Here is a 15,713-nt window from a genome sequence, read left to right on the forward strand (position 1 = left end):
AGGCATCGCCCTTTTTGAAAATTGTTAAGTTTTTTAACGAATAGGTATCTAGAAATCTTTTTTTTTTTTATTAAAATAGAAACTAGCTGCGCCCCGGGGTTTCGCTGCCGTATAATTTCTGGATAAAAAATTACACGTGTGTGTACCTACTCCAAGACACCTACAAAATTTCATTGGCATCGGTTTTGAACGAAGATTATAGATAATTTTGGAACAATTTATTCGTTGTACTTATTTCAAGAAAAGCTGCGAAGTTGACAGGAATATTTAAGAATCACGCACGGCTTAAAAACTTACTACATGATATTATTATATATTGAAGAGTTTTAAAATGTTTCTGTGTTGCAAGGACAATAAATTGTCCATGTATGCAAAATAACGTTAGCCCATGTAAACCTAGTTAACATGTTTGATTACAGATGTGGTTGGTCATTCTACTACAGTTTAAAAAAAGTTATTTCCGAACGACCTCGGAGGGGGTCACGAACACGAATGAAATAAAAAATATAGGTATTTCGAATTTGGAACACTTTGGTGTGATACGTCTCCACTTCATGCATGGATATTGATACCAGTTCAATTTTATTTTTTTCTTAAAGCAGACGTATATAAAGCGGAAACGAGCAGAGACGTCTTTTCATATGGCCTCAAGTGCAAGCGAGATGTTTTTTGAGTGCATCCGTGTTTTTGTTACTGCGCTATTTGTTAGTCAGTTTTGTGTTGCACAGTTTCTTCATTATAACAATGAACAAGGTAAGCTAAGAACGACGTGTTCTATAGTGATAAATAATTATAACTGTGATAAACCTAATTGATATGTTATTTTCATTTATAAATCTTCAAATTCCATTGCAGTACAAACTTACCTAGTATTACACTAGTATAATATAGTTACATGTGAAATATCTATAACTACTGAAATGTCTAATTACCAACGTGAAAATGCTAGTGTTAAAAATTCCACATATGGAATTTAAAATTTATTTGATCCCACTTTTGTGTTCAAAAAGCTGAGAAATACCTAGGTACAATAAATTGTCGCGGATTCAAATTCCATCCGGAAACTTTAAACAAATGATCAAAAGTTTTTGGAAATATTTAGAAATTAATTTGGGGCCACTTGGGATTTAACTTTATTTATTAACCAGCTTTTAACCTGCACGGTCCAAAGTTCCCAGTAGCTATAACATGACGTAGGTACCTACGTCATGTTAGACAGACAATCACTCAGCTACAAAATAACTTTAAAAGTCATCATCATCATGGTGTGCCGTCTTCGAATTGAAGTTTGTTTAAAAGTCACAAAGTACAAAATACGTTTAAAAGTCATAAAGCATTTTCAGAAATCAGATTTTTACGTCAATACAACAACAATATCACATCTTTATCCCGTACGGAGCAGACAAAGCCAAATGTTTACGTCAAATTTAAATTACGTAGTAGGTATCTGACAAATCTACAAACTACTAGCATTTCGGAACGACCACTGCTGAGAAGATATGCCGAAAGAAATTCAACCCCACAAACAGTGAAGGATTATAATTGAATGTATTGATAAGGTCTTTGACACCAGGCGTAGGTAGCAAGTTATTTTATAACCTAACTACAAAGTTCTTACTAATTGCCCTAATAAAAATATAAGATAACCGTATATTTCAGACTTATGAATATTTATTTTACTAGATGGAGAGGTACCCAGATGAAGAAGAATATTTATTCATTAATTTATCCATGTTTCTATTCAACGACATAGCCAACCATTTCATCCCTACGAATACTAAAATTTGTTTGTGAGAGTACCTACCATGTTATTTGTTTGTTTTTTTTTGTGACTTTTTCACGCTGGTATAACGTACGTAGGTACTATAGATAGGAAAGATGTACGGGGTAGGAAATAGAGTATAATACCTACCTTTCATCCCAGATAAAATATTGATTCCGTGGGAAATTCACGCGAACAAAGCTATAGGTAAAAGCCAGTATACTATAAAATAATTAAGTAGGTATAAATGCTTCGTTTTGATAACTCCATGGATCCCTCTTTCAAATAATGCGCGTGTTTTTTACCGCGACCATATACCTGCCTACGTGGTACGTTAGGTATAACCCTACACCCAGGTTTTTTCACGAAAAAAGTTGTTGAAAAAGTTATATAATCGCGCAAAGGATGGCACACGTAGGGAGAGAATAATCTAATATTCCGACTGCGTTAAAAAGGGTCACAGTCAAATATTCACATTGTTCGGGAGAATTTCACAAAAGGGATCTCTATGGGTTACTCTGTTTGTATATGTGCATATAAAATGAAAAATATGCATTTTAAAATGAAGAAATCAAAAATAGAAATAGCCAAGTACCTAATGGGCAAACTTTAAATTGAATATTTACTCTTCATAATTTAATAGCAATTTAGGTAGGAAGCGAAGCATTTAAATAAAAAAAATCTGTTATGGAATTAATGTTAGTTAGGTACTACACCCTTTTTAATTTTTATTAGAAATTAGACAGATGATTAGGTACCTACAAAGAAGTCATTAAGGATACTTTATCCCAAGTAATCTAAATTTAGTGCAAATTACCTTCATATCTTTTCCGCTTAGGTATCTACTGTCCTTTATTCAGTTTTCCTCAAACTGGAATTCAACATAATGGTCCGGAAGGATTCTAGTGAGTGTACCTAAAAAAATATAAATCAAAATAAGTTTCAAAAATCCTATTATGTAAAATATATACTTACCTACTTAAAATATATACTACAATATATAACTCGCTTCCGAACAAATTCAAGTCTAGTTTTTGTTCAACATTTTTACTCGCGAAGTAACGGAAATTATCATTCTAGGTCTTCAAAAGTCCAGACTACTTTGCACAAGGAACTTCAATTATTTTCAACCTTTGAAAGGTTTCAACCGGGAATACCCGGGATAATTCATACAGTAAGAACTTGGAGAAAAGTCCGCAAACTACGTAATTAACTTCTTATTCTTGTTTTAAATGTCAGTGCGGGTCACTACCCCTTCCGGAGATAGTTGTCTATAAGTATCAAATAATTACGACTTAACTTTATTTGCAGTAGGATTGAATTTTATACAGTTTATTAATTTTCGCTTAAGTTAATTAAGTTTGTTACGCCGCTTTTTAATCTCTTTGTAAGTCGGCACTTCGGCAGAGCCTGTAAGAATGTTACATTGTTCTTATATTTGTAAGCATAGCTAAAAATAAAATAGGGTCTTTTGTAGTATAATTTTTAAAGTGCTATGATGACATATATATATGGAAAATATTTTTTGGAATTTATTTAGAATCTTGATAAATCTTAGACTATTATATAAATACGTAGATAAGTAGATGGAATAACATAAATCTACTACTTTTAATACTTAAATTTACCGCTGGCCACTCTGTGGATACCTACACTCTATTTGGCTATAAAAAATCTAGAGCATCTTAAAGTAAAAAAGATCACGTGGCACATTTTGCTGTTACTATAAAAAATTTGTAGATAACTGGCTCTCGATTATTGTCAACTTTCCAGTTTTGGTCTACACCTCAACAACTACAAGGAAATGACCTCGAAGGATGAAAGCATTTCTGCACATGACACACATTGATAACAAATTAATAACTTGACACTATCGAAATAGAATCCTTACTCGATAATCCACATCGATTATCTGGAGTTTATGTTTCTTAATTTTTTTTTTATTTAGAAATATTTTTTCACCTTTGGGTAAATTTCACGACTGTTTGAGCGCGGCGTGTAGCGTTTCATTATTGTCGCATATTTGTTTTTGAATAAATAATCTTTTTTTTAATTACATTTATAAAATTAACATTGTACCAGTACTTTACTTATTTATAAAATTTATAACACTATGTGTATGGTACAATTTAATCAACACTAATGATAGCCCACGGCGGCGTTCAAAACGCTCGTGAAATTCGCCCCTTTCTATATTCGGCCTGCATCTCCAAGCAGGAAATGTCAATATAAAATCAAAATACATAAGTACCTACCATGTAAGTATTAAGATTTAGTAAGTACTTCGTCCAAAGTACTAATTCCATGGTACCTACAAAAATATCAGCCTGTATCATTAGTAAAATATGGAAATATCCCTATAGACCATGTGGTGTATGAGAAACGAATCAGTCAAAAAGTCAATTTTTTATCTTTTTTATTATGTACAGTTGCCTGTAAAAACTATTATCCTACATATGGACCTCTACCGCGGCGCCGTGCCGGTAACAGCGGCGAAATTAATGTGAACCGATAGATGTAATGACGGCTGTACTGCCCTTTTCTGTATAATTTTAATTACCATATCTAAATTGTTTCTTGAGGGCCGAATCCGTCCTTCGATCGTAATTAATTAAGGACTTATTTGACCTTTTCGACAGAGTTCAGCGAGTTGACGCAGTCTTAAACCTAACCCCACACTCCGCATTCCCCTGGGTAAACAAAAAAAAAGTCTTATTCCTACCGGACAATATAAAGTTCACTTTAATAAAGAAGAGTTGGGTTTTCATGGTTCTTTCCTTTGAGTTTGTTTCTTGTTTGCGAATAACCATAGAAGTATTTTTAATCGCTGAATAAATAATCTATATAACATAATTTAAAAAAAAAAACAGAAAAAAAATAAGTACAACAAACTGCAGCCATTTAGGCTTCTCGTAATATTAAGCAAAATTATTCGTCTTCGAAAGAACAGATACATAATTGAGTAGGTACCCTAAGGAAAAGTTTTCAAACTTCACTTCTAGAATGTTCGCTATGTCTCCGCTCAAATTATCAAGCATTGTAGTACTCGAACCAATTCTGAACTTTTATTGAGCATTTGAATGTTGAATATCACCAGATCCAACATTCAAATTCTTCCTTAGGATTTTTCGGCCAAATAAAAGATATATTTATTTTTGCTTTTATATTATTACGAAGCGTTCCATTTGTCTTAGATATTTATCAATATAGTTCATTATTTTAAATGCACCTACTTAGTAACTTTTAATTAGAATGTATCACATAACAAGTTTTGAACCCGTGATTTGTCCCAAAAAAGTAGTAGGTACCAAAAACTAATGATTAATCGCGATTGTCATGTTTAGTGAACCTTTCTGAATTTTAAGTAGGTTAAAAGTTCGAAATTCCTAACTCCACCTAGGCAATGCACTTATATGGAATATGGATTATGGAAGTAATAAAACGAAGTAGCCTACCATGAACTTTAAAATAACCGGTAGGTGCAAAACAAAACCGGTCGAGAGCATATCGACTATTCTCAATATCCGTGAACCAATTCATTAACATAGATTACCAAATAGATCTACATTTTCGAGATTTTTTGACCGCAGTACATTGTTCCTCTTAAGTATTTTTTTACTGTTTATATATTTTTTTATGTTTATTCATTGCATATTTTTTTTCACTGTTTTTTCAACAGTTTTAGATATAGTGCCTGTACGTAAGTTTGTACCTAATAATTGTTTGTGTGTGATCAGAATGAGGGATTAGGCCCTACCGAGCGTATTTAAAAATCTTAGTACGAGTAAGTGGAATTTGCCATCTAACCGTAAAGGCTAGTTGTTTAATGTATAAGAAACTTTAATTAAGGAATTTATTCGTTTGTTTGTTTCCTTGCTGTGAAATATGGCAGATCGTCCGCAATCGAAACTAGTTTTTTTTATAAAAATCTGATATAAAGTCTGATCAAATCCTTAGTTTAGTATACAAAGACCATTTAGTTAGTATATTACAGATTACAAGTAGCTATGATCATATTTAATACTTAACGAATAGTTTACCAGTCTTACAGAGTACGCGATAAAAAAATTACTGAGATTTTGCTATGAAGTTCACGCGGGCAAAGCCGCGGACAAAAGCTAGTACTTAATAAAAATAAAATGGAAATTGACATAGGTGTAGGTACCTAATGTGACCTATCTATGCGGGAATAACCTAAAGTTTTTGTTCCCCCATGTTGTCAAAATTTTAAACGGAAAAATTACCTTTTTTTTCTAATTTTATTTTACAGTAAATCCTCCAGTGCCATTCCCAGCATGTCGTGCTGATAACATCGACTGCTTGCGTCGGGGACTGCGCACATTTTTCTACCTAATGGACAGCGGTCGCGTTGGGATGACCCCCGTTGACCCTACCATCGTTAACAGTGTTGCCATATCGCTGCCAGAGGAACAAATGTCGTTCTTACTGAGAAGAGCCAACGTTACCGGCGCGCGGTGGACTCGTTTGGCGGACAGGAAGTAAGATGACATTTTGTTTTTAATGAGTACAGGTTTTTTTTTTCTCAAGGTCAACATCAGAAACGGACACGGCCCTGCCGCCCACGTGATGAGGGAGAAAATATGTCAGCGCTCTTATCACGTCTTCGCGTATCTCTATCTTATATGAGTGAAATGGAAGATATGACGGTGTCTATAGGTGTCTCAATCTCTGATCCAGGAGATATAATAGGTTCATTTTTAATTTTTTAATGTTGTACCTACTTATTTGTAGCCCTTACCACACTCTTAGAACTGAAGTAACTGGGTATGTTATTTTCTTCATTCTGCTGTGTGTTTGTTCCAAATTGCCATACTTACTTAAGTAGGGTACCTTCACCGGGTGTACCACCCAAAGTGCTAAGCCTACTATCCATGCGGATAACATGGTCCAGTTTTTACGCCTATTTCATTTAATTTTCAATTTTGAAATTGCTTTCTAGACTGTGATAAAATTTATCAAAGTTAACATAATAATAGGCTTCACTTTAAGTTTTTATTCACCTGGACCAAATATCCAAAACCATGAAATAATTTTGCTAAAATAAAGAAATATTCTACCTAATACCTAGTTACCTACGTCCTTCTGCACGACTTTCGCTTTTGTTATACCTACCTATTTAGTTAACTAGGTTAGTAAGTAAACAGATTTGATTTTCTTAAATAGGTACTTGGCGTTCAAGTTAACAATAGCATCTCCAATCCCAGTAACTCGGGCCACAGATAAAATACTCGCAAGTTAGTGTGAATGCATGTGGATGTGGAACGAAGGCGGCGAAATAAGATGGGAAAGCAAATCACGTCGTGATCCCATCCCGGCTGTTTGGAGAACGATGTCGGTGCCCCAGAATGGAAACTTCCGGAAAGCGAATTGGATTTTTTAAATGTCTTTTTTAAGAATCGCGATTCTAGAGTTCAATTTCGAGCTATTTTTCGATTCCGTGTGTAGGATAAGTTGATTATATTTACTCACTGAATCTGAGAGATAACTGTAGTTTAAGTTTTATATTAGTTTTTGGGTACCTACACAATATTTTTTCTCCTTACAGATTTAACTTAGAGGGCGGAAAAAATGGGGTCACCTTCAATAGCGATCTGCATGTAACAGGAGAAATATATTTGACCACAGGAGCTAGAATTGATCCGTATGCCGCTTTCATCACCATGGATATCGGTATGTTTTTATGCCACCCAAAGAAAAATAAATATTCTATGATGTTGTTGCTTACGATAAGAGCTGTAGCGTAAGTTGGGAGTTCATTCGTTGATTCAGATAAGGGTAACAAAGATGGGTGTACCCAATATTCGCAAAGTTTCTTCACAAAAGTCCCAATTGGGATGTTGGGTTTGCGACTTTTGGGCAAATGCTGGGCGTAAACCCATCTATATCGATGTACGATCCGTTGTACCTAGTATGTGTGGTGGAATATCAGTAAGTCGCGGTGTGATGTAGGTAAGTACAGTTACGTGAGCTGACATATTTACGTATAAGCCGTCAAATTTTTTAGGTACGACATATACTTCAAATATACAAGTTAATTAAATTAAAAAATCCATTATTATTCATTTTACAGATAACGTTGAGACCAATATAACTTACGACTGGAGAAGTGAAAGAGGCATAAACAATGAAGAATATCTCCTAATTGGACCGGAAAGGATCGCTGTAAGAAACATGCGGCTGCCTACATATTTTATACAACCAAGTAAGAAACACTCTAATTTTATTTCGTTGAATTTAACACGTTATATATAAATAAATCTGCCATAAAAAGCATACGTTCGTCAAGTATTACTGGCGTAGGTACCGAAATACCTACTAAATATTTCGTCTTCCAAACCTGCTGTTAATATCTGATGTACCTATATTAGGTCTGCCATCATGTGATCCACCAGCAAGCATACCTAAGCCATGCTACCCGTACGCAAAAACTAAATCTGAAAGTAGATCAAAAAGCCGCACTTTTCCCCTACTGTTTTGTCGTCTGCAGCAAATCCGAAATCACCATTTGTCATTTCATCTGTCACTGATTGTAACAAACGGCTGGTTTCACTTCGTCGAAATTGCCTTTATGGCGCCACTGACGCAAAGTTCTACTGCGAAATCAGATATTTTTCAAATTAAGTAGATACCTACCTGTTTACGTGATTCAATTCGACCAGCTAATTGTAAATAGGCGATTAGTAGGTATAGGTAGTGATAAGAATATTAAAACAATGGGAATATACTTAATCTGAAGACATTTATTCTAAATCAAAATTCTAACACACTTTTAAACCCCGGGCAGTAACCGCGAGACACAAACGTCACACTGCAAAAAATTATAGGGATGGGACACGTCGCGCGCTGTCTCCACTAGTGCAGTGCGTAACTCGATTGCCAAAATTTAATCGAGATTGTTCCGCCTAACAGTAGTAATATGTACCTAAGTACATTTTGTAGTTAACCTAATCCATGGCATGGACTTAGGCACTATAATACAAACATATGTAGGTAGGTAAGTACTTAGATACCTTTGTTTAAACTTGTAAAACAAAATCATAATTTTTTTCTAGGTGATCAATTTTATCCATGTGATTAATTTTTTATTGTCATCAAAATATATTGCGAATGCTTTTTGCATAGATCAACAAAAATAAAAAAAGCTTTTTGCTGTAAGATAGTGCCGTCAATCGACAATTCGGTATTAAAATTGATTAAAAAAATTGCATCACCATATACCTAAATAGTCTATGGTGATTTCTTATGAAAAGGTCCCTGCGCGAGGCCCCGAAAAAGATTCTTGAACATCACTGTCATACAAATTTATAGTTTTTGTTGACCTTTGAGTGAAAACGGCAGTACAGGGATTTAATAAATACCTACTTCGTGTACGAAGTAGGTATTTATTACGGAGTACCTACAAATTCCATGGTGCAGTATCAGTACGCCATTGCGTCCACAGTCCACACGTTCTTTCTTTTTCTTTACACGATGCGTAATAAAGAAACGGCATGTGGACGTTAGTAACACGCTACGCGTTTGTTTCATGCATGGAATTAGTAGGTACACGGAGTACCTACCTACTAATTCCATTGTTTCATGCTCGGTTTCGTGGTAGGCCCTTTAGCTTGCAATGAATAACCTTTTTTTCAGATTCCGAAGATGCACAACAAATAGACGTTGCTTTGCAATCCAAACAATCAATTCTGGACCACATCTCTAATGAAATTACTACAGCCGTTATGCACACTATTGTTGACAATTTTAGAATATTTGGCAGCAATGTACCAGTAAAATATTATTATAAATATATTTAAATTTTCGTGTATTTCTCTATTTTCACCAATTTTCCTTTCATTCGGGGTCATGTAAGCAAGTACCTATAATTCGGTATATATCCGTAAGGAAGGAACTAATATACTTACTCTTAGTTCAGCGGTAGGTACCTGATGGTCTAACCAGGATCGGCTCCCAACTATGCAACAAAATATCTCTTGACTATAATAAAAACTTGTGGCAAAAATTAAAATTTTGTAAAATCGTGTACTTAGGTATTTTATTTTGATATGGTTGTACACTAGCGTACATAGGTACCTACCTGATATATATGAACACTCTTTGGTTTTACTTCCGCTTCGACGGATTGACCATGTTAGTTACCATAGCTACGTTTGCAAGGGCTCATAATGACATCGTCTTAAAACTCGAACAAATCCTTTTAATAATCGTTCAAAAAATTATTCTCAACGCGAAAGGATCCTATAAATTAGAACTATGGCCCTTAGAACTACTGCAGTTGCTTGCAACAGTATGAAAAAGTGGGCTTACAGTCTCGCTGGCTTCAATCGTTACGGACTTATGCGCGACGACGTTCTCTATGAAACCGAAGATGTGCAGGAAGCACTTCGCAGGCTCCCAAACCATGTCATCGATGAGCGCAACTTTCGGCTGATCCGGGCCGTACAACTCAACGGGTCGAAAGTGGTCCTGCCCAAAGAGGAATGGACCAAATTGGAGGAAGACTATTTGTATCTGTCCCCCATGGTGGAAGTAGTGAAGAAAGAGAGGCTTGAACGTGAGAAATGGGAAAGCGTCTATTGATATTAAATTTGTATTTTAACTTCAGTTTGGTTTGAAAATAAATGATTAAAAATACTAGTGTCATAAATTACTGTACTGGGATTGGGTTGTTGTAAAACTTTAATATACAAGATAAATAGATGAAAAATATTGATATGGATAGATAATTATCTATCCATATCAATATTTTGTTTGGTACAGATGTAATTACATCTGTACCAAACATGAGCCAACAGACTAAAGGCATGAAAGCCTTTTAGTGCAAATAGGTGTTATGGCACATTTAACAACCATTCATTCAATAATGCCACAATGTGGTCAAGGCAATTCATTAAATAACGCTACAATGCAGTCTAGACTTAGAATTTTCCCTCTTTTCCCCTGAAGGAAAATTCTCATTGATGATGGGCTAGCAAGTCCTGTTTGTCCTGTTCTGGTTTGTCTAGTCCACCTAATCAAGTCTAAAAGAACATAGGCTCCATTTGACTGGACCACATGATGAGCTGAGCATAGTATAGGTTTCTAAGCCTCTATTGGAAGTAAATAATGATAGGCTTTTTAATACATATGGGCTATAGGTATGACGCACATCTAATAATCCTGACCCCATAATTAACAGACATAAATTAAAAATTATAACATTTCAGTGTTTATTTATTTCACTCTTTCATTATCAATAAAAAAAAAATTAAAAGGCGTCCCCAAGAGATTCTTCCATAAACTTCTTATAAATTGCCATAAATTTGGCAACAAAAGCCTCCAAGTGGAATATTGGTTTGTTCCCTAATCTCATTCGGTGCTCAAAACGTGCTGCATGGCTTGCTACTTGACATTTCATAGCCATATCACAATTACGCACAAGCTCTCTCAGCAAACCTGCAAAAATCATATCTGGTGGTACTCCATGTATAATTAATTCATATAATTTTTGTCTCACTTCTCCAAGTTTCTTGGGAGATTGTTCAGATAAAATCATTGAAGCTGTATCTCTAATAAACAATTGCCAGTCTGGTTCAGGAACTTTTTGGTCCACACTCAATGGGTACTGTTGAACTTTGCAAGCTTCACACATTAACAAGGCTCTTCTTAAATTGCGATCAGCACATTTTGCAATGCGTATAGCTAATTCAGAGGGCAAATTCAGGCCTTCCTTTTTACAAATCAAATGTAATAGAGATGCTATTTCATTTTCTGTTGGGGCTGGTATTCGGATAGTCAAACACCTTGATCTGATGGCAGGTATGACACGTGAAATGGAATTAGCAATGAGTATTAACCTGCATGTTGCTACATATTTCTCCATTGTGCGACGTAAGGCATGTTGTGCATCTTTAGTCAGATTATCCACTTCATTCAGTATGACAACTTTAAACTCCCGCTGACCAGATGAATCAATCTGGTGTGTTTGGGCAACATTCTTCACTAAATCCATAATAACAACGCGGTCGTGTATTCCCACATCAGTTGGATTGACTTCAATGTGATAATTGCTACTTACTGTCATAATCTCTATTTTCTTATTTGATGGAGTAGTAAAGTGCATCGTTTCCTGTCTCAACCGTTCAACCCCAGATCCATACAGTTCCCTAAGAAGACACATCACCCTAGTCTTCTTTCCAGCACCAGATGGGCCATAAATAAGTAAATGAGGAAAATCACTTTGTTGAACTAAACTTTTTAGACGCAATGCCTGATCTTTATGAAAATCTAACTTCATCAAATCTCTAGGACGATGTTTATCTACCCAAAGACTCATTTTATAAAGATAGGTAGGCCTTTAGTTATAATAATTGAGAAACTGCCTGCACTGCAATTCACTGCATCACACAATTCAAAAGAATATTTATCTCGGTTGGTTGGGTATGGACAACTAACACCTAGGTACCTACTTGCTAGAGTGACAATGACATTAGTATAATGAGCGCGAAAAATAGTTTACACGAAAAAACCATTAAAAAAACAGTCATATTACGCAAAGCTCAGCGCAGATGGCGCTACTGGTACAACTAGGGTTAGCAAACATTGGTGATGGAGGCAAAAAGCGCCAAATTTTCAATATTGTAAGGTATTTTAGTCTTAAATCTTCAAAAATATCGATGCCTTCGCTAGCTAGCTAGCCCATATTTTTGGGCCACTGCGCGCGGAAGCGTTAGCCCATCTGCCAATGTAGCCCATTATACCTACATTGTCTTTGCCTACTGTCAACTTCATCAAATGTCATAGTCGATCAATCAAAAAAAGGTCTTATTCTTATTTACATTTTTTTATTTACTAAAAATCTCTACATCACTGAACTCCACTCGTAAGAAAATTAAATTTATTTAATATTACAAGTTGAGTTTGGGACCTCTGGTGGACATCACAAATTGTTTATTGGATTTGATCTAATTTGCGTATTTATTTACTACTATTGTCCAAAAGTCATAAAATTTTAGATCGTTGGGATTTCAGCTGGCACTCTTCTTAGTCTTCTCAGCACTAACTTTCAATAATTTTAAAATGACTTCAAACATTTTTCTTAAGATAAGATGCCTAAATAAAAATTTGGAATCTGCAAGCAAATTCAGAATGTAAGTAAGGAGAATGTAGCTAGTAATCCTAAGTGATGTTATAAATACGAAAGTACTACCTATATCTATTCTACAAATCTTGACATTTTGTTTATTTGCATGTAGTTAAGAGGTATGGTATGGAAACAAATTCGGCATGAATTGTATTTACCCTCATTAATTCAATTCATTTGGGCGTAGCTTCGTGGTGTAATTATTTATATTATAAATTGTGTATATACAACTAGACTGGCAGGGACTACTAGAGATTAATTTTATTTCTAGAATAACAGTACACATAAGTACCTACATAAAATATATTCTCAGGTTTTCAAGAACTCAAACATATCAGTTTTTTTCAAGAAGTATCACTCAGCAAAAGAAAGCTGATGAGAGTTCCACTGTCAATGAATACCATGCTAACAAGTTTACCAGTGAAGTGAAAGAATGGTGGGAACCCAATGGACCTTTGAAAGCCTTACATGCCATGAACTTAATAAGGTAATTTTGTGCACAATAACTTTTACTTGTTCTTATGATAATTTTTTTCTTCTTATGATGTTTTGCTTTTACTAGTTATAGCTTTAGTCTAATCATGTACCAAATCGTATTAAAATCTGCCCAGTGATTATTTATATAAGACTTTTTTTTTGTGCAGTTAGGTAAAAAGGATAAAAATTACATACACTTACATATCCATTTTTAGAAGCCTGTTTATGTATCTAACAGCTAGCCTTTTACACATACTTAATCTTATACATATACAGCAATAAAATGTATAATTTCAGAGTGCCTTTTATTCGGGATGGACTACTTCGTACTCCAGCATCTGAAAGAACAGATTTACCTCTTAGAAATAAGAAAATTTTGGATGTTGGATGTGGAGGAGGAATCTTGTCAGAGGTACTTTATTTAATACAAAACCTAACAGGTTGTCATAGACAGATTTGTAATATCAAGAATACTCTGATTGTTTTCCCAGTTTGTAACAATGCTATTTCCTATTCCCAGTTTTTAACAATTTTAAGTATAATAGACAACAATCCCAGGTAATATTATAAATGTGAAAGTGAGTTTGTTCACTGGTTTTTATCTCTTCACACTTTACTTAATCAACCAATCTCCTGAATTTTCTGTCACAAACTTAAAACCTGTACTAATCATAACTTAATTCAGGAAATCTTAACTTTAGTGCCACAATATTATGTAATTAGATTTGCATATATGTGAAACTACCTGCACTCTGGTGCTTTTTCTCCCATGAAAATTTCGGGAGAAGTAAGAGAAAGTAACCTATGTGTTATTCCAGGTTATATTCTACCCATGTACCAAATTTTATAACAATTTGTCCAGTAGATTTTGTGTGAAAGAGTAACAAACATACACACACACATACATCCTCACAAACTTTTGCATTTATAATATTAGGACAGGGTCAAGTCCTACTGTTAAGTCCCCTTTTCTGATTTCACAATTACCAATTCAGTAAGATTTACGTGGATTAAGTGTTAATGTTATATTTAAATTAAATAAAAATTGTACATTCACAGAGCCTAGCAAAGATTGGAGCAGAGGTGACTGGGATAGATGCGAACAATCATCTAATAGAACTAGCCAAATGCCACGCTGAGAGCAATAACAAATTGCAGATTAAACCAACATACAGTCATTCTATAATTGAGGTATATACTGTGCAATGTGATTTTGAATAATCCATAGATATGTTGATAAAATGGCGTGTGGTTTCCGCCTAAGAATACAACCCCTCCATATCCTCTAGTGCATATCTATCATCTAGACTAATGGATTTAACAGCTTGAAAACTACTATAAAAGCATTTGCAAAGATGGTAGGACCACAGACTTTTGGCTTTGGGAATCACTCACACACACTTGCGAATCACACACAAAATTGTGAATATTTCAAAAACGACTTAACGCAAAACGCGACTGACAAAATTATCGCGTTAAAACATACATACAGGAAATGTATTTTTTCCCCAAGTAGAATATTAGATAGTCAGGACTAGTACAGTATGAATAATGGGTTTCAGGATCATTCAGCAAAATTCCCCAATCATTATGATGGTGTTGTCGCTTCCGAGGTAATAGAACATGTCAATAATAAGGAATTATTTGTGAAATCCTGCGTGGCGGCACTGAAGCCTGGCGGGAAGATATTCTTCACGACTCCGAACAGGACGAGATTCACACAAGTATTCGGCATTTGGGTGGCGGAGTATGTCCTCAACCTATTACCAAGAGGAACCCACGAGTACAATATGATGATCACCCCATCTGAACTAACATTCTTGTTAGAAAGGAGTAAGTGATTTTTTTATAGGCCATAATTCGTTAACGCGAATTTGCCGCTAGGGGCGCTCTTGATATGAATAGTCGTTTCTCAAAATTTTGATGCCGGCTCCACACTATCTGCGAACAGTTCGCCTACTAAACTTTGGCCGATTCGGTATTTTTTTTTCCTTTCTACAACCCTTACATATTTACAAATAGACTATCTGTAACCACAATGTATTTTGTTTCAGATAACTGTCAAGTGGAGATCACCGTAGGCATGATGTATAATTTTATAAATAACACGTTTAATTTTGTAAGCTCACAACACCTCTTATTTGCATTACAAGCAGTCAAATTGTCATAATGTTGAACATTGTGTTGAATTTCAATGTTAATTAATTTTATATACAACACTGAGTGAACTGATAAAAAATATATTAATTATTTTGTGTTATAGTAGGTAATAAATAATGTATTGTTAAGTTTAATTGTGTTTTATTAAATAACTAGCTGATGACTGAGACT

The 15,713-nt window shown here is 34.7% G+C and overlaps 4 protein-coding genes across 5 annotated transcripts; 3 read left to right on the forward strand and 1 right to left on the reverse strand.

Annotated features, from left to right (window-relative positions):
- Positions 1-538: 538 nt before the first annotated feature.
- LOC128671940 (uncharacterized) lies at positions 539-9,600 on the forward strand. Its single transcript, XM_053748786.2, has 5 exons — positions 539-753; positions 6,033-6,261; positions 7,329-7,453; positions 7,854-7,985; positions 9,416-9,600. The coding sequence occupies exons 1-5, from the start codon at positions 642-644 to the stop codon at positions 9,577-9,579; spliced, it is 762 nt and encodes a 253-aa protein (XP_053604761.1). The 5' UTR covers positions 539-641; the 3' UTR covers positions 9,580-9,600.
- Positions 9,601-10,036: 436 nt separating this feature from the next.
- LOC128671941 (cytochrome b-c1 complex subunit 7-like) lies at positions 10,037-10,363 on the forward strand. The gene has a single exon (XM_053748787.2). It carries the CDS (start codon positions 10,037-10,039, stop codon positions 10,361-10,363), a length of 327 nt encoding a protein of 108 aa, XP_053604762.1.
- Positions 10,364-10,968: 605 nt separating this feature from the next.
- RfC38 (Replication factor C 38kD subunit) lies at positions 10,969-12,253 on the reverse strand. Its single transcript, XM_053748782.1, has one exon. The coding sequence runs from the start codon at positions 12,096-12,098 to the stop codon at positions 11,031-11,033; it is 1,068 nt and encodes a 355-aa protein (XP_053604757.1). The 5' UTR covers positions 12,099-12,253; the 3' UTR covers positions 10,969-11,030.
- A 323-nt stretch (positions 12,254-12,576) lies between these two features.
- On the forward strand, positions 12,577-15,676 carry LOC128671939 (ubiquinone biosynthesis O-methyltransferase-like). Of its 2 annotated transcripts, none has more exons than XM_053748783.1 (6): positions 12,577-12,912; positions 13,177-13,392; positions 13,680-13,794; positions 14,442-14,573; positions 14,945-15,215; positions 15,437-15,676. In XM_053748783.1, exons 1-6 carry the CDS (start codon positions 12,842-12,844, stop codon positions 15,550-15,552), a joined length of 921 nt encoding a protein of 306 aa, XP_053604758.1. In that variant the 5' UTR covers positions 12,577-12,841; the 3' UTR covers positions 15,553-15,676. The 2 variants fall into 2 exon arrangements, with proteins under 2 accessions (XP_053604758.1, XP_053604759.1); XM_053748784.1 differs by having other exon boundaries at positions 12,581-12,912; positions 13,219-13,392.
- The last annotated feature ends 37 nt before the right edge of the window (positions 15,677-15,713 follow it).

The sequence above is a fragment of the Plodia interpunctella genome, chromosome 8 (assembly GCF_027563975.2).
Source record: "Plodia interpunctella isolate USDA-ARS_2022_Savannah chromosome 8, ilPloInte3.2, whole genome shotgun sequence".
NCBI classification, from domain to species: domain Eukaryota; kingdom Metazoa; phylum Arthropoda; class Insecta; order Lepidoptera; family Pyralidae; genus Plodia; species Plodia interpunctella.